The sequence below is a fragment of the Thamnophis sirtalis genome, unplaced genomic scaffold (genome assembly GCF_051295495.1).
Source record: "Thamnophis sirtalis isolate CommonGarterSnake01/CBP01778 unplaced genomic scaffold, rThaSir2_p1.2 scaffold_1, whole genome shotgun sequence".
Lineage (NCBI taxonomy): Eukaryota > Metazoa > Chordata > Lepidosauria > Squamata > Natricidae > Thamnophis > Thamnophis sirtalis.
Window position 1 is genome coordinate 60547260 of NW_028261381.1, and position 23176 is coordinate 60570435.

Here is a 23176-nt window from a genome sequence, read left to right on the forward strand (position 1 = left end):
CCCAGCCCATAGCTGAGACTGGCTTAAGTAGTTGTTAGCTGCATCTGTGACTTAAAGAAGTGTTTTCCTTCTTATTCTATTTTATTTATTTTTATTTTATTTAGTTTGTCAAACATGTACAAGATAACAGGTAGAAGTATAAACATGGACATGAACAAGGGAAATGAGTACAAATAAATGGACACCGTAGGACAGGGACGGAAGGCACCAGTGGTGGGTTCCGTATCCTGTTGCAACCGGTACGCTGCAACAGGACCCAGCATCCACCATGTGAACGTGCACAGCACATGAACAGCGCGGGCATGCATACTTACCACCCACGACACTCCAGCTGCTCGGCGGAGCATCGCACAGGTGCTGTAAGCTCTGTGCGCATGCGCCAAAGTCCTGATCAGCTCAAATAGCAGTAAGGAGAGCGAGCAGGTGGGTGGGCCCTCTGGAGCACCATACCGGAACAGTACCTGGTGCTCCCAGCAGGCACCTATACGCCCGTACTGGGGCATACCGGTCGTATTCCACCAGTGGAAGGCACGCTGGTGCAGTTATGCACTCCATCTTTTATCTGACACCATCCAAAGAGAGCCTCAAGTTATGCAAAGGGGGTTAAACTTGGATTTTTTTCAGATGACCAAGGGAGAAGGGGAGGATTGATAAATATAGAAGACCGACTAATGACTGGTAGTAGCTTGATCTTTACAAACTCTCTTTTTATTTCCTGCAGGGTTTCTTACAAATGCGCTGGTCGCGCTTTGCCCGTGTGGTTTTCACTCGTTCCTTCGCCATTCTTCCCACTGTCTTTGTCGCTGCCTTTAGGAATGTAGGAGATTTAACAGGCCTCAACGACCTTCTAAATGTACTCCAGAGCATTCTGGTGAGTTTCTAATCCAGTAGCATTCTTCTCTCAAGATGCAGTACAGATAGTCCTCGACTTGTAACCATCCATTTAGCAACAGTTGGAATTTACAACAGCACTAAACAAAGCGATTTAGGACTGATCCTTGCACTTATGACCATTGCAGCATTTTCAGTCACATGATAAAAATCCAGGCACTTGGCAGGTACTTATAATGGTTGCAGCAGAGGTGGGTTGCTCCCGGTTGTACCCGGATACGGCAAACCAGTAATAGCAGTGGCAGGAGGCTCCACCTAACTGCCTGGACACTTTTGCACATGCGCCCGAATTGGTGGTAAAAAAAATGGCAATCCACCACTGGGTTACAGCATCCTGGGGTCATGTGATCAACATTTCTGACTTTCAGTTTCCAATAAGCAAAGTCAATAAAAGAAGCCGGATTTGTTTAAGGACCATATGATTCATTTAACATTGCAGTGACTTGCTTGACAACTGTAGCAGAAAAGGGTGTGATTCACTTAACAACCAGTGTGCTCAGCAATGGAAATTCTGGTCGCAATTGTGGTTGTAAGTCAAGTACAGCCTTACTGTAGATTCTCAAAGATCTGATTAGCTGTAGACTTTCATATAAATCCTCTAATCCCATACAGCCACTTTCTGAATCTGGCATCCTGCAGATATAGAGAGTTCAGGTCCCAGAATTCTCTGCAGTGCCATCTAAATAGGGAATTCTGAGTGCTGAAATCTACTATTCTGGTATGTGCTCAAATTCATTCAGATTTCTAGGACTATAACTCCCATTAAAACTGCCATTATTTCCTTTCTTTTTGGCCATCCTAGTAATAGTGGAATTTGTAATCCAACATACCTAGAGGTTGTCCATCTGGGATGACTGCTATTGACCTCTTCCTGCCAATGTTTCTTTCGAGGAAGGAATTCCCGGCACATTTTTCTTTCAATTCTGAAAATTCAGAGCCAGATAAAATATCCATCTTTAATAGCTTCAATAGCCACGACTACATTCACATGGCATGCCAGGTCAGAAGATTAAACAGATTGTACAACATGCTTAATTTGTTTATTTGTTTGCTTTTGTGGCTTAATGTGTCCTGAAGTGCAAGCTTGTTTGCTTAATTTAAGGTTTAGTTTACTGTGCCAATGCAGAAAATGAGCTAATTCAGTAACCAGGTTAAGAGGATTTTGTGAATGTAGACTCCCAGTGGAAATGCAGATACAGGTAGTCCTCAATTTACAACCACAATTGAGCCCAAAATTTATGTTGTTAAGTTAGAAATTTCTCAAGTGAGTTTTGTTCCATTTTTATGACTTGCCACATTTGTCAAGCGGATCACTGCAGTTGTTAAATTAATAACATAATTGCTATGTTAATTTGACTTCCCCCTTGACTTTGCTTGTCAGAAAGTCACAAAAGGTGACCCCGTGACACTGTAACCATCATAAATGTGAGTCAATTGTCAAGCACCCGGATGTAAGTCACATGACCATGGGGATGCTGCAACAGTCGTAAGTGTGAAAAATAGTCATGCCACTTTTTTGAGTGCCATTTTTTGTCGTAAGTTGAGGACCACCTCTATAAACATTGCTGATCTGTTTGCAATAAATTAGTTTATTTAACCACATTTGCAAAATTAAAAAATTAAAAATAGCGACAATGATCTTTATCTGATAGGGATATAAAGAAAAGATTTCAAAATATATATATTCTAGAACTTGTATCAAATGCTTAAAGTACTGTGACAACCAGCATCCCACAACCAGCAAATGTTGTTGATTACAATTGCCAGCATTCCACTCCATTGGCATGGAGAGCAGGGCTGCTGGAAGATGGTCCAACATCTGGAAAGTACCATATTTTTCACTCCTGAATATAAAGCAAAAACATTTTTTTCTGATATTCTATAGGTCAAGGCTAGAGCTCAAGTTACAATAAAAACACAGTCAGGGCTTTTTAGGCTGACGCCTGGCACTAATCTGCTAGCTGTGGATATTTTTCATCGGATAAGGGATGGACTACAAACCAGCATCGTGATTATATGTTCCTATAAGAATTGTAAATAACCAAAATGCCTTTTAGATTAAATCCAACATTAACATTGGTTAGGAATTATAGAAGCTGTTCTAAAATATCTGGAAAGCACAACATTTTCTACTATTGCTATGATGAAATGCTAGTTTGCTAAAGATCCTCTGAGACTATTAAGAAACTATGGTATCATGAGTCTGTGAACAGTGGGAAGCAAAGGTGGTATTCAGCAGGTTCTGACCAGTTCTGAAGAACCAGTAGCGAAAATTTTGAGTAGTTCGGAGAACCGGTAAATACCACCTCTGACTGGGCCCGCCCCCATTTATTCTCTGCCTCCCGAGTCCCAGCTGATCGGGAAGAAATTGGATTTTGCCGTAATCTTCCCCTGCCACATCCACCAAGCCATGCTATGCCCACCAAGCCACGCCCACAGAACCAGTAGTAAAAAAAATTGAATCCCACCACAGGTGGGAAGTGATACAGAATGTGGCAGTGCAGGTGATTCATGGGGCTCTTAGGTGGCCCATGTTATATTGCTGTTCCACAAACTGCATGGCTGCAGCTTTGCTTCTGGGGTGCAATTCAAGGTGCTGGTTATCCCCATTAAAGCTCTTCATAGCATGGGTTCAAGCTATGAGAGTAACTGTCTTACCATAATGGAACTGGTCTGCCTTACCCATGCCAGCAGAAGGGGCATGGTGCAGACTCCAACGATCATGGAATTTCGGCTGGTGGGATCCAGGACAATTTTTTCTCATGTGGCCCCTGACTCCCTCCCCCCAAAGTGAGATCTGCACCCACCCTTCTGTAAGGGCCTGAAGACCTGGTTCTGCTAGTTAACCTGGGGCCCCTTTGGAGGGTGCATCACGCTGGAAGTGACTAAGGCAAGACCCCACCTCCTTCCACCCTACTGTGTGTATCCTGCTCCTTTTCTCTCCATCTTTTTAATTGTAGATTAATTGTAGATGTCCATGGTAGAGGTGGGCTTCACTTACCTTCCCTACCAGTTCGCAAATGTGAGAGCACACGCCTCGTCTGCACATGCGCACCAGCTTCTGTGCATGTGCAGTGCTCGCACATTATGTCAGGGAGGGTGGGCAGAGCCTCCCGCAGCCACCGCTACCAGTTTGCCCAAAACTGAGAGAAGTGGCTGAGTACCACCTTTGGTCCATGGCTTATTACCCTTTAATGTTTGTAAGCCACCCAGAATTCCTGTAGGAGAGATGGGAAGCAAGCAAATCTAATAAATAAATAAACAAACTAATCAATCAGTAGTCCCTTAAAAATGTGTTGGTTGTTCGCTCATATAAAAAATTCTGAAAAGGAATACAGAAAGAAAACATAGTGCTCACTTTTATCTGCCTGCATGCTCAATCTGTTTTTTTCTACCTAATTCTAGCTACCTTTTGCAGTCATACCTGTTCTCACCTTCACCAGCATGGAGCCTCTTATGAAGGATTTTGTCAATGGGATGTAAGTAGCTCAATTTGGATGGGGACTCTTTGGTGAATCCGAAGACCGTTTCCATCTTAAATTTGTACTGTTGAACCTCTCACAGAACCACATCACCCAGATCTCTATCTTCCATCCAATTTCAACTTAGCCAGGCTTGCTTGTTCTTCCATATAAACAGCTTTTTCATTAGTTTGTTCCATAAATAGAAGATGCTCAGGAGGTGTCCCTGTCATGTCAAGCTCAACCTCTGGTGACTATTGTGGATACGTCCTTCCTTTTTTGGCAATAATAAATCTCAATACGCATAGGCATTATTTACACTAATTATAGTATTTAGAGGATTGCGTGGTTTCCTTTTCTTTAAAGACAAAAATGAAAGAAATCAAGGTATGAAGTGTTCTAAGAAGAGGAAGTCTTCTACTCCCCACAGAGATTAATCTTTTTCACTTTAGGCGATTTGGCAGATGTAGCTCTCTCTGGTTGAGATGGAATTGCTTCAATAACCTCAATCCATGTATTTTTCCCCCCCACTTGCTTCTCTCTCTCCTCCTATTTTCTTAGCATTGGAAAATTTATAATGATCCTGATCACCGGATTAATCTGTGCAATCAATTTATACTTCGTGGTGACAAGCATCATAAGTTTGAACTACCTGGCCTACTATATTGGCATATCTTTCGTGCTCCTTGCTTACGTTGCTTTCGTCTGCTACCTGGTAGGAACCTTGTATGCAAATTGGGCATCATCCATATCAGTTGTTTATCCCCAAATTGGATTTAACAGTTCTGGGGATTACCTATTCAAACAGATAAGATTGTGGAATCTATTGCATTAAGATGTTCCTAATGCAAAATCTCCAGAGAAGATAATCAGTAACCTGAGTCGTAGTGATGAAATAGCGATGCCAGTTTATCCTGAATATTCAGTCAGCTCAGCTCTTTCTCTTCTCCCATTCCTTATCATAACTAAAAATGATGTTATATAAAGATAGGTGTTTATGAAGCAATAGAATGACATTTCGGGAGAGGGAACAGAAATGGCCTGAAATTGTATAACTTGCTAAGCTATATAACGTTGTTTGACTTTAGCACAGTATGTCATGCCAAATTCAACTTGCCACTTTTAAGCAAATTTCAACTTAGCAGAATTTCTGGAACAGATCTACTGGTCCTAGGGAAACGATAAATAAGTACTTTGTGAAAGGAAAGTAACTCAGACATACAGTATCTCTTGGGCAAACATGTTGGCTGAGAATTCTGAGAATGGTCACTCCAATGTATCTGAAGGGCAAAAGCTTGAAGTAACTTAAGAATGTAAAAGAATTGTTAAAGGTTAGTCACACAGGGACACAGAAGCTTCCTTACTATTGCAGGCAGATGGAGTATATAAGGAAGGTTCTTTGGCTTGACAGTCAAAACTCTCCCCCATTTATTTATTTAATATACATATATAGCCACCCATCTCATATACTCCATGACTCTAGTGTACAAATACATGCAACTTTTTCTTGGATTTTTGTCATCTCTCTCACCATTCCAGATTTGGACCTGTCTCATTTCACATGGAGCTGTCTTCCTAACTCGTGGGCCCCATACTCGGTTCAGTTATGGACTACAATGATAGTACATCCCACTCATCGCCACTGGAAGCTGATGAATCATCACTATGTCTCCCCAACAAAACAGGAAGCAGCTGCTCTTGGGGATCTGCCAGGAAGCAAAGGTGTCAGAAGCAGAGTTTCTGTTGGCAAAGGATGGACTCCAGCATCAGTAGTGATCACTCAGCACAGCGCCTGCCTTGCAGGCCAAAAGTTCCAGAGAAAATTTCTGGCATTCCTAAAGAACCTTCAGACTTGGAACGGCTGTGGTGTGACTTCCAAAGAGGGTTTAAGACTTGATGCATTCTTGTTTTTTAATCCTGATGACATGTAGCAAGTTGGGGGGAGGGGGGCAGTGTAAAGAAAGAACTATAAAGTATTCTAGATACTCATGACCAAATGTGCACACCGTCTACCAGCTTCAGACCCAGATCGGCTTTGTGTGGAACATCAAGGCATCCACCTTAGTAGTGGGTGGGGAACAGTCTTTTGGGGGGGGGGGGAAAGGTGGGTTTAGGAGCTTAAGGAATGAGGGTTTGGTTCCACCATTGGTGGGGGCCACACAAAGGAATGATGGAAGAATGCACACATCCCTTTGGTTCTACTTTTGCACCATTGCTTTAGACCAACGGTTCTCAACCTGTGGGTCATGACAGGGGTCACCTAAGACCATCCACCTCCACCAGCATCGCCCATGCTCAGGAACACGTCCTGAAGCAGCAGGTGCATGAAGAGTGCTGGGTGGCGAAGCAGCCTCCTCCTGGCTCTGGGCGCAACCCAGATGCCGCCCCGCCCAGTCTCCACACCAGGGAAAGGCCGAGCCACTGAAGGGGGAGAGAGACGGGTTATTCTGGATCAGCCTTGACTCCAACGGATGTCCGATGCCTGCACAGGGGCTCGAAGGTGCCTGGAGAACAGGAGACCGGCGGGGCAGTCGGGCCATCCGCTTCAGCTGGCGGGATGGGCTCTCGCCCAAGCAGGCACATGCCAAGATTAAAGCCGCCTTGGGCCTGGACGCTGCCTTTGCCGCCCCCGCCATCATTCCTGTCCTGTGGGCTAAACTGAGCTCGTAGGCTTTTTGGCCCCCAGGAAGGGCTGGCAGGAGAGATCGGAGGGGAGGACAGGCCCCACCCACCCATTCCTTCCGTCCCGAGGAATTCCACTCAGGACAGAAGCACAGTTCGATGTAGCTGAAGCCTCTGTTTAAAATCCCATTTAAAGAGCAGCATCTTAATCTGTGTTAAATCGGTTGAGGGAGGAATGGAAAGAAAGAAAGAAAGAAAGAAAGAAAGAAAGAAAGAAAGAAAGAAAGAAAGAAAGAAAGAAAGAAAGAAAGAAAATAAGAAAGAAAGAAAGAAAGAAAGAAAGAAAGAAAGAAAGAAAGAAAATAAGAAAGGAAGGAAGAAAGGAAGGAAGAAAGAAAAAGAAATCTGGGTGGGGGGGGAATAGAATGTAAAAAAAGTAAATTTAATAAAATGAAACTCATGTAAACCACAAACTGCTGCTGGAAGCAGGCAGTGAGGCCGTTTTATCCTGGAAAATCCCAGCCTGGCTGATCTTCTCCCAAACCAAGATTGGCAGATTAATCACTATGCTTTAATAATGTTCAATTTGTAATAATGCAAATACATCCTGCATATCAGATATTTTACATTACGATTCATAACAGTAGAAAAATTACAGTTATGAAGTAGCAACGAAAATAATTTTATGGTTGGGGGTCACCACAACATGAGGAACTGTATTAAAGGGTCGCAGCATTGAGATGGTTGAGAACCATTGCTTTAGACTTTGTCCTTCAAGTTGCATACTCTGGCCTGTGACTCTCTGTGAGAAATCCCTCAAAGTAATATATACCTAATATTCATACTGCAGGATCTGGTAGCTACTCCTTCTCCCCCCCCCCAATTTTAATCTAAAGGCTACTATCGGCTACTATCTAGAGGATCCACTATGTAGATCAACCATCTCACCTTACCTTCTCCATGCTGTTGCTGCTTGGCTTCTGCCCTCAGGATGAAAGCAGTAATGGGAATGACAGCTGGAGTAATGAGTCATCTGAATTAGAACAAGGGGGCCCATCAATGTGTGAATTCATGCATTATGCTAAGCCATGACTTATTTAACTATGGTTTATTGACTAATATGAAATGGCTTTTTGACATAACATGATGTGGGATTTACAAATTGCAAATGTTGGGCTTACACAGTACACCAAAGCAAAGCAAAACAACTACTTTATGGTTTAGTGTAAGGGACTGGAGAAGGTATAGGATTCTCAAAGCCTATATAACAAATGCTATTAACATAATTTGGATTTTCTCATCATCTTAAAACACTAATTCTAGCAGTTCCTTTTCAAATCAGCATCTTTCAGGTCCTGCACTGTTTAAACTCCTATGTGGCCATGGCACTACAACATAGACGTAGTCCTCAACTTACAAATACAATTGAGGCTGGAATCTTAAGTAAAGTGGTTAAACAAGTTGCTATGTAACCATTTGTTGTGGTTGTTAAGCAACTGTTCAGGTCATTAAGTAGAACACCAGGGAGAAGCCCCGACCTCCAGTGCATGGTGGGGCAGGGAAAAGGACCCAGGTCTCCCACCACGACCAGGAAGGGGAAGCCCAGACTCTCTCTCTGCCTCACCAAGGAGAACGATTGCAAGAACAATGGAGTTCTAGAGGGCAAATCCCTTGTCACTTTGGAGGAATGGACCTCAAGTCTGGCAAAAACTGGAAGGCTCAGAATGTTCCCATTTGTTTGTATTCTCACCAAATTCTCACCAAATTTGAAGCTCGTTCCTCCAGCACATGAGGATTTCTCCCCCCCCCCCTCCTCCCACATGGAGGGAAGGGGAAATCACTTATCATGCCAGCGGAGAGGACTTCCAAATCCATTATCCTCTCTACTTGCAACCTTCTCAGTTGTTTCCCCATTGACTTTCTGGAGAAGCCGAGAAAGAAGATTGTAAATGGTGATCACATGATCATACTTAGTGACCAGTCATAAATTTGAACAGTCAAGTGCCCAAAATGTTGTCATGTGACTTTGGAGGTGCCAACACAATGTTTTATGATGGCCAAAACTACTTTATACGCTGTAAAGCATTTCCCCCCGAGATTATCATGATTGAAAACACTTATTAAATGTTATTGTAGGTCTAGCTGTAGATGGAATGACGAAAACTGAAAATTAAATACGAATTTCATTTTTCATTTTTTGCAAAAACTGTGTATTCTGTGTATCATGAAGTGATGTTCTGTAAGAAGTATTAGATGTAAAAAAGGATGAAGCTCCCATATCTTAAATCTGAGTTTGGCAATGAAATAAAGACTAAGCCCTTAGATAGCTTCCCAAGACATTGCAACATTCTCATTTTCATATATTCCCCCAGTTGGGTTTTGACCCAAAGAAAAGAAAATGAACTGTTGGGCCAACTAGCCCCAAAGTGATGCTTGTTTTTTTAAATTACTCTTGATTTATGCTTAGAGGACCAGGAGAATGGTCAGAGAGAAGATAGGAAGGAATTCAATAAATTCCAGAGGAGAAACAAAAAATGTCTGGAAAAGCTGGAGGGCAGAAATCAGCAGAGGGAATGAAGAGGATATCCAGAGCAGATGAAAAAAACCACATACTTCAACATACAAACAGAGAGCCTTTATATACACAGGGAAAGGCCATCCCAACATTTTGTGGCTGGCCCTGCCCTTCTTGGCTGCCAATCTGTGGTAGCACAGTACTCAGCCAGCTTGTTCAATTTTCCAAATATGTTCAAGTTCTCCCAGAATCTGGAGACCTCTATCCTTGATACATTAAAAAAAGGAGGATTTCCTGCTGCACTTTTTAAACCTGCAGGCCTAGCAAAGCTCTAGGAGCCCAGGCTTTCTTGATATCTGATTACTTTTATCCGAGAGAATGGTTGTCAGTTTTAATAGTTGTACCTGTTCCTCTCTCCAAAAAGGTAACTTGATGAAGTGCAGAAATTGGTAAGTGCCAGATTTGATATGTGCAGCAGATTATGTTCATCTTATTTTAATTGACTGGCAACCAGTAGCAAGAGTAGCGTCTGAATCCTTCTGAAAGCAGTCTTATTTGCAGGCAGGAAGAATTGGCCTATTTTTAATATCTGCCCTATAAACCGATTGTATCTTCTAAATTCAGTTAATTGACTTTTTATTCCATTAAACTGATTAGTTACGGCATGGAAATAATTGGGACCATCTATATTAACACTAATGTTTGGGGGTCCTTTGTATCATTCCACCCCACCACTGTTTTAAAGGACTTTTTTTTTCTCCAGTAAAAAAGATTTCCAAGAATCAAAAGACGTGAACTGCATGGTATTAATATGATAGCTGAAGATGTTCAAATCAAGTAAATATTCTTCTACATCGTTAAAATAAAACATAAACCTTTTGAAATTGGCAAGGAATGGCATGCCATATTGCTACCGGATTTATCTTTGTAGAAGTAGTCTGTAGAAATTCTCAGTCATGCAGGTCATGGTTGTCCCAAAGGGGCTTTTTCAGGAGGCAACAGGACTTTCCTGTTTTTTCTTTGAAGATGTTTCGCTTCTCATCCAAGAAGCTTCTTCAGCTCTGACAGGACAGTGGTGAATAGATTTTGTCATATCTCTCACCCTTCCAGATTTGGACCTGTCTCATCAATGCCTTCCATTCCCCACTGTCCTGTCAGAACTGAAGAAGCTTCTTGAATGAGAAGCGAAAAGTCTTCAAAGAAAAACAAGAAAGTCTAGTTGCCTCCTGAAAAAGCACATTTGGGATTTTGTAGAAGAAGATTAGGTTAAGGGGAGAATCAGGACTATGCAATGTGGAGTTGGCTTGTTCGCCTGACTGTTGTACTCTACGAACCATGGTTAAAATAAACATGATTTAACACAGTATGCAAACCCACTGCTACCACAGCAATCAAATCCTCAGAACCGAGTAGAGATTTGGACCTGGCACATCTCAGATCCAACTAAAACATTCCATCCACTGTGGCACAATCAACAATCAGCACTTTAATTGGCACTGACAATTATTAAATGTTATACAAAATCAAGCTTTCTTCTTTACACACAGCCAAGTAAGCAACTCCACTATTTACCTCCTGTATTGCTTGCATATCTTTCTTTCATTACATTACATTCCCCTGATCAATGTTCCACCATGTGTCATTAAGTCATTCCCCATCAGCCCCATTTGGCAATAGCTAATGATCAAGAAGGATGGGACATCTACTCCAAAGTCGTTCAAGAGTGCCATATAGCTTTCCCACTCTGATCCATCATTACATCATTACATCCCTGCGACCAATAAGATCACATAGATTAGGCCTCCTCCGCATTCCATCGGCCAGCCAGTGTCGGCTGGCAACTACAAGGAGGAGGGCCTTCTCAGTAGTAGCCCTGACCCTTTGGAACGAGCTCCCCGTAGAGATTCGCACCCTCTCCACCGTCCAGGCCTTCCGCACAGCCCTTAAGAACTGGCTCGCCCGTCAGGCCTGGGGACAAGGATAGTTACCCCTCCCGAATGATGAATGTATGTTGTTTACTATTTTATTATATGTCTCTATCTTAACGTCTGTATTCCCCCTCCCCGATTTTATGTGAGCCGCCCTGAGTCCCCTCAGGGAAAAGGGCGGCCTACAAATATTAATAAAATCTCCAAATCTCCAAATGTGTGGTCTGGTTCCCAGGAGGCTCCCTCAGCTGGCATTTCCCGATGAGGAGAAATGTTCTTTTGCATGCTCTGGCGTGCAAGCTAAAATCCTTCATGTTTCTTACAGCATTTCCAGCACCAGCCTAGGTGAATCAGGAGCCCCTAGAGATGCTCCTATCCAATTAGTGCCTTCTGCAGGGACTAAGCTTTCTATCTGAGCACCAGACCTATGGGTCTTTTCCACTTAGCCAATGTGGCTCCTAATTACTATTTCCACCTTATAGATCTGGGACTTCAGGGGGAATAGATAGTGACAACTGAGGCTCCCACAATTGGGGGGATTGGCCTGTGAGCCAAATAAAGCTGGTGGAAACCAGCATGGTCCCTAACACTAACCCTGAAGAACCCTTTAAACTCACAGTCTCCAACATGGCATCAAAATGGCAAAAGGCTCCTGGGTTTTCTCCTTGTTTTCTTTAATTAAAAAAATAATAAGCTGGCATTCAGAGCAGAGCGTCCAGCATTATATTTAGCCCCAGGAAAGCCTCTATGCTCCATAGAGAGTCTCACAAAGTTTCTTAGAAAATATGGATAGCTACAAACTAGAATTTTATGACGGGCATCCACCTGCCCAGAATAAAGGTAACAAGACTGGTAGTGAGTTCTTAAGGGCGGGAGTGACAAGTAGAATTCTGGGAACTTGCTACCATTTCATGAATGGACAAACCATTATTCCAGTGGTCATTTCACAAGAATGCCCACTGCGTAGTTTTGGAATTCTTTAGCACAGGGCTCTCCAATCCTGGCAACTTGTGGACTTCAGCTTCTAGAATTCCTCAGCCAGCTTTGCTGACTGCAAAGCTGGCTGAGGAATTCTGGGAGCTGAACTCCACAATTCTTAACGTTGCCCAGGTTGGAGACCCCTGCTTTAGCATGCTCACCGGCTCCAACTGACAAATGCACTCTGAGCATGTAACATCAACGTCTCTCCAGCCAGAACCACAAATCACACTTTTCACAAAGGTGATCAAACTGGAACTTTCTAGATCGACTTTTTAAAATCTACTGATACAGCCTTTTGATGGTGAAATTGACGGGAATGCTTGCCTTGCATATACTGAAGCTTTTATACAAGGCAAGGAAGTTAACCAAAGGTTATTATTGGACATTTGGCCACCTTCCGCTTTAGCAGGCTGGAATGTGCTTATAGCCATGTCTATGGAGATTCTCACTCACCTCAGGCCATGGTTGTCCCAAAGGGGCTTTTTCAAGAGGCAACTGGACTTTCTGGTTTTTCTTTGAAGACATTTTGCTTCTCATTCAAGAGGCTTCTTCAGCTCTGATTTGAAGAAGTTTCTTAGATGAGAAGTGAAACGTCTCCAACGAAAAACCAGAAAGTCCAGTTACCACTTGAAAAATGCTTATAGCCATGTGGAATAAAGAGTAAGTTTCCCATGAATTAAAATGAGAGAAGTGTTCATCTAAACCATATTGAAATACATATGATTTTGGGATTAAATACAGGTAGTGCTTGACTTACAACGGTTCATTTAGTGACCATTCAAAGTTAGTGAAAGTGATTTATCATCAATTTTCAGTTCCAACCTTTGCAGCATCCCTATGGTCATGTGACAAAAATTTGGATGTTTGGAGACTGGTTCATACCATCTTTATGGTCTTTGCTGTGCCCAGGATCATGTGATCACCTTCTGCGATCCTCAGACAAACAAAGTCAATGGAGAAGCCAGTTTCACTTAAATAATTTAACAGCTGCAGTGATTCACTGTGGCTTGGAAGATCGTAAAATGGGGCAAAATTCAAAATGTTTCACTTAGCAACAGAAATTTTGGGCTCAGCCATGGACTACCTGATTTTATGATTTTTTTTTTTTTATGATTTTATTTAACATTTATAGGCCGCCCTTTTCCCTGAGGGGACTCAGGGCGGCTTACAATAGTAAGGGAAGGGGAGTGAAAGACAAAATACAGAAAAGAAAAAAATGTGAGATAACAAAAAGTACTAAAACACAACATTCACTCAGCATTCGGGAGGGGCAAGAAAATTTATCCCCAGGCCTGACGGGCTAGCCAGATCTTGAGGGCTGTGCGGAAGGCCTGGACTGTGGTCAGGGTACGGATCTCCACAGGGAGATTGTTCCATAGCGTCGGAGCAGCAACAGAGAAGGCTCTCCTCCGGGTGGTCGCCAGTCGGCACTGACTGGCGGATGGAATACGGAGGAGGCCCGCTCTATGCGATCTGATGGGACGCAGGGAGGTTATTGGCAGGAGGCGGTCTCTCAGATAGTCAGATCCACTACCATGGAGCGCTTTATGGGTGGTAAGTAAGACCTTGAATTGCACCCGGAGATCGACAGGCAGCCAGCGCAGCTCGCGGAGGATAGGTGTTATGTGGGCGAACCGAGGTGCGCCCACTATCACTCGCGCGGCCGCGTTCTGTACTAGCTGAAGTCTCCGGGTGCTCTTCAAGGGCAGCCCCATGTAGAGCACATTGCAGTATTCCAGCTTAGAGATCACAAGGGCTCGAGTGACTGTCGTGAGAGCCTCCCGATTCAGGTAGGGCCGCAACTGGTGCACCAGGCGAACCTGGGCAAATGCCCCCCTGGTCACAGCCGATAGATGGTGATCAAAACTCAGCTGTGGATCCAGGAGGACTCCCAAGTTGCGGACCCTATCTGAGGGGTATAAGTTTTGTCCCCCCAGCCTGATTGATGGTACGGTGGTCAAATTATTGGGAGGAAAACACAACAGCCACTCGGTCTTGTCTGGGTTGAGCACCAGTTTGTTTGCTCTCATCCAGTCTTTAACAGCTTCCAGACCCTGGTTCATCACGTCCACCGCTTCATTGAGTTGGCACGGGGCGGACAGATACAATTGTGTATCGTCCGCATATTGGTGATACTTTATCCCGTGCCTCCGAATGATCTCGCCCAGCGGTTTCATGTATATGTTAAATAGGAGGGGGGACAAGACCGACCCCTGTGGCACCCCATATGTTAGGGGCCTCGGGGACGATCTCTGCCCACCCACCAACACCGACTGCGACCTGTCCGAGAGGTAGGAGGCGAACCACTGCAAGACAGTGCCGCCCACTCCCACCTCCCGCAGTCGTCGCAGAAGGATACCATGGTCGATGGTATCGAAAGCCGCTGAGAGGTCAAGGAGAACTAGAATGGACGCAAAGCCTCCATCCCTAGCTCTCCAGAGATCATCGGTCAATGCGACCAAAGCGGTTTCTGTGCTGTAACCTGGTCTGAAGCCGGACTGGAAGGGGTCAAGATAGTTTGCTTCCTCCAAGGTACGCTGAAGCTGGAGAGCAACCACTTTCTCAACAACCTTCCCCACATAGGGAAGGTTGGAGACTGGACGGTAGTTATTAAGAACAGCTGGATCCAAAGACGGTTTCTTCAGAAGGGGTCTCACCACCGCTGCCTTAAGCTCGGTGGGGAAGTGCCCCTCCCGAAGAGATGCCACAACAACCGCTTGGATCCAGCCTCGTGTCACCTCACTGCTGTTGGCAACCAGCCAGGAGGGACACGGGTCCAGTACACAAGTGGAGGTACTCACAGCTCGCATAGCCTTGTCCACATCCCCAGAGGCAACTTCCTGAAACTCAACCCAGAGATGGTTTGCCAAGTCTTTCCCCTGTGTCTCAGCTGGCTCTGCAAGAGTGGAGTCCAGGTCCGCTCGAAACCGGGCAACTTTGTCCGCCAAGAACTGAACATACTCCTCAGCCTTACCCTGTAAGGGGTCCCCCGTCTCCCTCCTATTTAGGAGGGAGCGGGTTATCCTAAACAGGGCGGCTGGGCGGGACTCGGCGGACGCTACCAAGGAGGCAATGTGTGTTCTTTTTGCCGATCTTAAAGCTCGAGTATACTCCTTGGTGCATGCTGTTACAAGTGCCCGGTTCAATTCGGACCTGTCTGATCTCCACAGGTGCTCTAGGCGTCTCCTCCGGCGCTTTATCTCCCGGAGCTCCTCGGTGAACCAAGGAGGCCTCCGGGGGCCGCTGACCCGGAGGGGCCGTAGTGGCGCAATCCGGTTTAGAGACCCCGAAGCTGCCGAGTGCCAGGCAGCGACAAGGGTCTCCACCGAACTGTGGGCGAGAGTATCTGGAATAACCCCAAGCTCCGTCTGGAACCTAACAGGGTCCATCAGTCGCTTGGGGCGGAACCACCTGGTCGGTTCCTCCTCCCTACGGTGGGGGTTTGGCCTCCGGAAGTCTAGCCTCAGTAGGCAGTGGTCTGACCACGACAGGGGTATGATCTCATTACCCCTCAGACCAAGATCATAACTCCACTGCTCCGAGAGAAATACGAGGTCGAGCGTGTGACCCGCTGAGTGGGTTGGGCCTCGGATTACCTGAGTCAAGCCCATGGCTGTCATGGAAGCCATGAACTCCTGCGCTCCATCAGAGCGTTCACCGAGCGAAGGCAGGTTGAAATCCCCCAGTACCATAAGTCTAGGGAACTCAACCGCCAGCTCGGCTACTGACTCGAGAAGCGAGGAGAGGGCTGTTGCAACGCAGTTGGGAGGCAGGTACGTAAGCAACAAACCCACTTGACCCTTGAGGTCCAGCTTCACCAGTAGGGACTCACACCCGACAAGCTCCGGAGCAGGGATCCTACGAGGTACTAAAGACTCCCGGGCTACTATAGCCACACCGCCACCCCTTCCCTGGGCCCTCGGCTGATGCAGCACCTGAAATCCGTCTGGGCACATCTCTACGAGGGGGACTCCTCCCTCCGTGCCCAGCCATGTTTCAGTAATACATGCCAGGTCTGCGCCCTCATCAATTATCAAGTCCCGGATGAGGGGGGCCTTATGAACCACAGACCTGGCATTTAGCGACAGCAGCCTGAGACCAGGGTCCTGATCACTCGCGCCATCTGACCTTGGAGTGGGACTCCTAGGGCCGGAAGGAGGGATCTCTGTAATATAGCGAACCCTCCTTCCCCAATGATGGCCTGCCCTAAAGTCCCCGCCATATCTGCCTCTCCCTGTTATGACCGCAATGCTCCGACCCTCTCCCGTGGATATAGCCCCCCCAACCACCCCGGTGGCCCCCACATACCCCGCCAGGTCCTCCGAATCACTCATACCCAAGCTCTCACACAAACAGTCCTCACTAAAAAAGTTAAAAACCCAAATACAACTATATAATAATAAAAAGTGAGATCATTCATATCATCTCAAACAATCCCATGCACTCAACATACCGATTAAAAGAAATATAAGAAAAAGTTGCGCAGTTTGTAATAGTCCCAAGGTGCCTTCCACCTCTCCTGAGGAGGGTAGCACCTTAATGGGAGCTCCGCTAAGGAGACCAATATCGTCCAAGGGAGGGGAGGATGGGGGACAAGGTGGATCTGGGCAGCAGCTGTAACAGGGGGAGTCAAGGGGCTAACCATAGTGGGGAAAGTCTGATGGTTAAGTTCAATTCCAGCCATCCCCTTGATGTTATTTCCAGGATAAGTCCTAGGGTGGGGAAAGAATATCTGTCTCTGATGGAAAAAGACAAGGGGAAGATGTTCTAATCACCAATCACACTCTCCTTCAATTCCGTCCCCTCGAGCAATTTCCTCCCTCACCAGTTCTCTTCTTTTGGTTACAGCGTGAAGGCAGAGTAGGTCTAAATATCAGCAGCAGCAGCAAGAGCCGGAAGGCCAATCATCATGGTCAAAGGCCCAATATGCAGAAGTGAGTTCACAATAAGAGTCGTACCAATCGTACCAGCCCCCTTAGTAGTCTAAGCCCAAGATTGAAAAAAGAAAGCTTCGTCCAAGGTGGAAGGAGGGGGGGGGGTGCCCCATTCAGCAGCTGGGCCCCGGCGTTCTCAAAGGGGCCTCAGCAAACCAGAGAATTATCAGGCCAACAACGACATAAAGATGGTTATGGTAGTCGGGGCAGTAATCGTAGTTAAGTCAGGCTCCCCCCGAAGCAGTTGGGCTGTACGGTTTTCCAAGCCGCTAAGCCGCGGCGGTCTCACAGCCAGCGGGCCAGTGAGCCAACAGACAGCAGTGGTTGCGGCAGCCAGCAATAATCGGGGGCAGGTCAAAACTCCCCTAGCAGCTCGGCCGCGGAGTCTTGTAACAGCTGAGCCGCGGCGTTCTCAAGCGGCAGCCAGCAATATCGGGGGAGGATCAGGACTCCCCTAGCAGTTCGGCCACAGAGTCTTATAACAGCTGAGCCGCGGTGTTCTCAAGCCGCGGCGTTCTCAAGCTGGCATCGGCAAGCCAGAGGCACAGCGTCGGTTGCGGCCGCGGCGGTCAGGCTGCGAACACGGGGGGGTCGGGTTTCTCAAGCCAGCTGAGCCGCGGCGCTGAGCGGCGTCGGCGTCTTTCAGAAGCGGCAGCCTTGGGGAGTAAAAACTCGCCAGTCCACTGCCAGCTCCAGAACCGCTAAAAGTTCACTCTACCTTAGCCTCTCTCGGCTCAGTTTCAGAGCTCGGTTCTCCTCTCTACTGGTTGTTTCTCCTGTACGGAGCCGGAGCGGTGAGCTCGGCAGACATGTTCCTCACGCATGCGCAGATTACCTATTCACTTTCCAGGTGACTTGCCACAGGCAAAATCAATGAGGAAGCCATCAGGGAAGGACAGGACTCATCATCACACGATGTCTTGCTTAACAATTGCAGAGGGGGGGGATTGTAAAACTGGGTACAGTTCTGTGATGGTTTGCTGAACACAGTGATGGCTAACCTTTTTGTAGTCGCATCCCGAATGCAATGCACGCCTTACACACACACCCGCCACATGCGTGACCCCGTGTTCCCCTTCCCCCATGCATTCACCCATTTTTGGTTTCCAGGAGGCCTTCCAGGCCCAAAACGGTGTGCGGGGCTAATGTGACACCCCCACATCTTGTTTTGGCTTCCAGGTTGGTGCAGAAAGCTTTCCAGGCCCAAAATGGAGCACGGGGGTGCTGCGCGAGGCCCCAAAATGCAATGCAAGTTCCCCCCGTGCATGCACCCTGCCCTGCTCCCTGTGCATGCGTGCATGCATCCCCTACATGCCCCCGCCCCCCGCAGTAGACCTGAAGAATAGCTGGCTGGTGGGAGGTGTGCGCACATGTGCGGTGGAGCTGGGCTGGGGCGACAGCTGGCATGGCCGCAGAGAGGGCTCCATTTGCCACCTGTGGCACACGTGCCAACTGCAATGCTTAATGACAAACTTTTCAGTCCCAATCGTGGTCGTGAATCCAGGACTGCCTATACAGAAAAACCTTTTATACCCCTTTGCTGATATTTTAACATGAGCAGGGCTGCATCCACTCCAGAGGAGACGTCACAAAAAGTAATAGCATTTATAACCCACACAATCAATGTTCCACCTCCTTGTAGATATAGCTTCAACCTAACCTGAGGGATCTAAAACTTCTCTGCAAACTAAAAAAAAAAAGTTTTAGTCACATATCCAAACCCAAATATTTCCAAATTCTATGTGGGGAGTCAACATTTGTACAGCTGGAATAAATTAAGCATTCCATTTTCACAGCATATTCTAATTTCAGAATCTGAGAGTTCTCGGATTCAAGAGCACGAAGTTCTAGCCTTTTTCTCCCACTTACTAAAATGGTCTATTTGAGGACTCCATCCAGATGCTTAAACAGCTTCAACTGCAGGAAGCCAGAAAAGTTAACAGCGCCACAAAAAATGGGGCAAAAACAGGCTACCCTAAGAAAGATGAAACAGGCCATCATAGATTTCTGTTTCTGGGGGGGGGGGGGAGGGGGGGAGGCTTGTGCAAATGTTCCCTAGAATCAAAAGGGAAAAAAGGAAAAGATTACATTCTCCACATACCCCCATGTTCACCCGTGGAACATGTTCTTTATATGTTAAAAAAAAAGTAGCATATCAGAGGAATCATGCTTCGGCCTAGTTTTTTCCTTTTATGTTATTGTATGTATTGCACTGGGTTCTTCCTCCTGACCTTTGCCACTGGAGAAGCATTTCATAAAAATAATCCCTACATTTACAACTTAAAACTAAATACCATTTACAACGACACTTTGCCATTTGCGTCTCCTTGGACATTGAAACCGCGGGCTCTGATTTTTTCCCCCTGACACAGGACAATTTTGCTGATGCCCTGATTTCCCCCCCCCCCCCTTTCCAAAGCCCTCCACATCCACATAGCACTACTGTTTACCCTGAAAGAGTCAGGCCATCAATGCGGGTATTGTAAGGAGAGTCAGGAACTGAATGAAGAGGGAGGGAAAGAAAAGCCAGGAATTGCTAAGCATGCAGGAGCCATTGATTCGCTCTTTCACTCACAAGCCTGGAGAGGGAAGAAAGAAGCGGTTGATGAAATGCAACCAGTTCAGAGCCCCCCCACCCCCCCACCCCGTTAGTGGGAATAGGCAAGAAACAGGAAGTGATGAGGGTGCAGCAGCTCCCGCTGGCCTCAGAAAAACAACCTGAGGAAATGAATGGGATTTTCTCAGCAGAGTTAGCAAGTTTTGCTGCTGGGCTCTAATCCCCAGAAAATCAAGGGACATCAACCGGGTATATGCAACTACAGTACAGGCAGCCCTCGATTTACAACCATTCGTTTTGTTTAGTGACCATTTGAAGTCACAAGGGCACTGAAAAAAGTGATGTGTGATAGTTTTGCACGCAACCATTGCAGGATCCCCAGGGTCTTGTGCAGGGGTGGGTTGCTACTACTGGCATTACTAACAGTTCGGGGCGCAAAAAACTTTGTACACATGCACGTACTTCACTCACACACATGCCAAACGTACACTCTGCCGTGTGTGCATTTACACCAAAAAAGGTCTGGGCATGTGTAGAATGTTAGAAAAGGCGTGGGGATTACATTTGTGCAAAGGAGATTGTTTTGCACGGTTCCACCACAAATGCGCGCGCAACAAAAGCGCGCCTGACTAAACCGCGGCATCTAAAGCGCGGTGACAAAACCACGTGACGAATGAGCGACGAAAAAATCAAGATGGTGCTGCTAACAATAGAACCGGTTCGTGTACGTGGGCAGCCGAGTTACTACCTACTCTTGTGATCAAAATTTGGGCACATGGCAACAGGCGCTGGTTTCCAAAAAGGTTAGTGGGAGGATCTAGATTCACTTCATGACTGTATGAGTCACTTAACAACTGTAGTGATTTGCTGAACAACTATAGCAAAAAAAAAAAAATTGCAAAATGAGGCCTTTGCCTTCATTATTTTTTTATAAATAACCCAAGTTGGCAAACATACCTAATATCATCTTCCTTCTATTTCCTTACAAACAATCCTGTAAGGTAGGTTGGGCTAAGAGTGAGTACCCAAAATCACCCAGTTGGCTTTCATCCCTAAGGCACACTAGAACTCATAGACTTCCATTTTTAAGCCTGGTGAATTAAAGAGCTTTTTTAAAAAAAAGGGTTGGTTTATCACATTTAAGGAACATATAAAAAAACCAAAGAGGACGGGGCAAAGATTAATAATTACTCAAGATAAAGAAACAGGAAGGTATGATGACTATTTCTTTTTTTCTCTTCTTTTCATCTTTTGTGAAGTCCTGTTTGCTTACAGATGTTTTTAATGCTCAACTAGGTAATGTCATCAGTGCAAGAAAGTGAGCAAACAGATTTTCCCCATTTATATGCAGCAGTTTGTCATGCCTGTTGGTGTGGTTTGTTTTATCTTTAGAAGTTTTTGATAAGGGGATTGTTTTCTTCTGGTTTGTCTAGTGTTCATCCCTGCTTGTCTGGACTGGAGAGGCTGCTGGAGAGGATGTGCTTTTGTTTCCTTCTTGGTTTTTTAATTATTTCTTTTGAATGGTGGAAATCTGATTTATTTCTATGCGTCTGTTGATGGCTGAATTCTCTGGATGCCAACCCTTCCAAAAATTCCCTAATATCTTTGGATTTAGCTGAGCTAGAATGCCCAATTTCCCAGTTGAAATTATGATTAATTCTGACCATGTGTTGTGAAATAAGGAGTTTTCATCATGTCTTCTGATTGCTAGTTGGTGTTCATGGATTTGCTCTCCTAGTCTTCTACCTGTCTGTGTTATATAGTGGCTATTACAGTTCTTACAACATATGTTGTAGATGGAGAAGTCAACTGAATTGTACAATCACAAGTTGCCATCACATAATGTCACTTAACAATCATGTGGGACTGTCTTAACAACATGGCAGAAGTGAAGTTGAAGTCACATGATGTCTCACTTAACTACCAACAGAGTTGCTAATGACCCAATTATGGTCATTAAGTGAAGACTACCAGTCCATTGTTGGTGTTCAAAAGTTGGTAACCCAAGAACTAGCAGTCCTGAATGAGAACACTGCATCCAAAATGCCATGCTGAATTGACGATCCCTGTGGTGGTTGACATTTCATAGTTCACTACATCAAGGCTCTGTGGAATCCTCTGAGGAATTTCATGAGAATTTGATTGGGTTCTGAAAAGAGACTAAGAGCAATAACAGAAAAAAAAAGTTCATTCATCTTCTTATTACATCTGTTTCTTGTTCCACAATATTTTTAAAAAAGCGTTTTGTGGCCTGAAAATCTGTGAAATCCCCTGAACTAAGGGGATGTTTGAAATCCCCCAAACTAAATAGCACCATTTCCAACTTGTACCTAACCAGTCAAAAACATAGTTTGGCAATTTCCTTTTTCTGCTATGTCCCACAATGTTGCTGGATTCCTCCCTGCTTTCCTGGTTTATTTTGTTCCTTGCAGTGAAACAGGTTCAGAAGAAGCCCTACAGTTCTGGCCTGCCTAATGGGAAATAGATAACAGGATCCCAAAAATCTGTTTAAAGGGGATTACTATATACTCTCTTCCGAAGGTGCTTTTTCCAAAAGGCAACTGAAGTTTCTTCTTTTTTTCCTTGGATATTTATTTATTTATTTATTTATTTATTTATTTATTTATTTATTTATTTATTTATTTATTTATTTATTTTTTGCTTCTCATTCAAGAAGCTTCTTCAATTCAGTTTTTCTTGGATGAGAAGCAAAACATTTTTGTTTTTTTAAAAAGACATTAGTTGCCTTTTGGAAAAAGACACCATGATGGTTGAGAATCTCCATAGACACCATATATTCTGAATATATCTTGGAAGTCCCACAGTTATTGCATTTGAGGTGGAGTCAGAATGTGCAAAATGAATTCAACATACTCTCCTGTGAGGGCTGCCATTCATAGGCTATCACTGATGCCACAGTGGCATTTTAGAGATCCATTTTAAATAGATCGCAAGGGTTAATGTTACTTTAATTAAGTGAATTGGTTAAACCCTAGAGAGAATACAGAGGGGCAGCTCTTACAATGCATAAAAAGACAGTTTAGGAAGCATTTGGAAAGAATCCTCAGGGTTGTTTTATCTTATATTGTATACTAAGTACCCATGAATGGCATCCTTGGTCTCTGAATATATGTTTAGAAAACTGAACATCTTTCAGATTACAAAGAGACAGGGAGATAATGCAAGATTCAAAAGCCTTTGGATAGTCTAAACCTACTTGGGTTTTTTTTAAAAGTAATTTGCCATTATGCCTATCCCTTTGCATTGATATCCAAAGTTTATACTGA

General features: G+C 45.0%; 1 protein-coding gene across 4 annotated transcripts in view; it reads left to right on the forward strand.

Annotated features, from left to right (window-relative positions):
* Positions 1 to 23176, forward strand: part of SLC11A1 (solute carrier family 11 member 1) — a 228640-nt gene that overhangs the window by 43942 nt on the left and 161522 nt on the right. For 3 of the 4 annotated variants that reach the window (XM_087712861.1, XM_087712869.1, XM_087712876.1), the window contains exons 12-15: positions 722 to 871; positions 4297 to 4370; positions 4914 to 5067; positions 5892 to 6598. In XM_087712861.1, coding sequence (XP_087568987.1) covers positions 722 to 871; positions 4297 to 4370; positions 4914 to 5067; positions 5892 to 5972 — 459 coding nt within the window. In that variant the 3' untranslated portion in view covers positions 5973 to 6598. Of the gene's footprint in view, positions 1 to 721; positions 872 to 4296; positions 4371 to 4913; positions 5068 to 5891; positions 6599 to 23176 lie in introns of those variants that run through there. The other variant, XM_087712880.1, reaches the window with a different exon arrangement.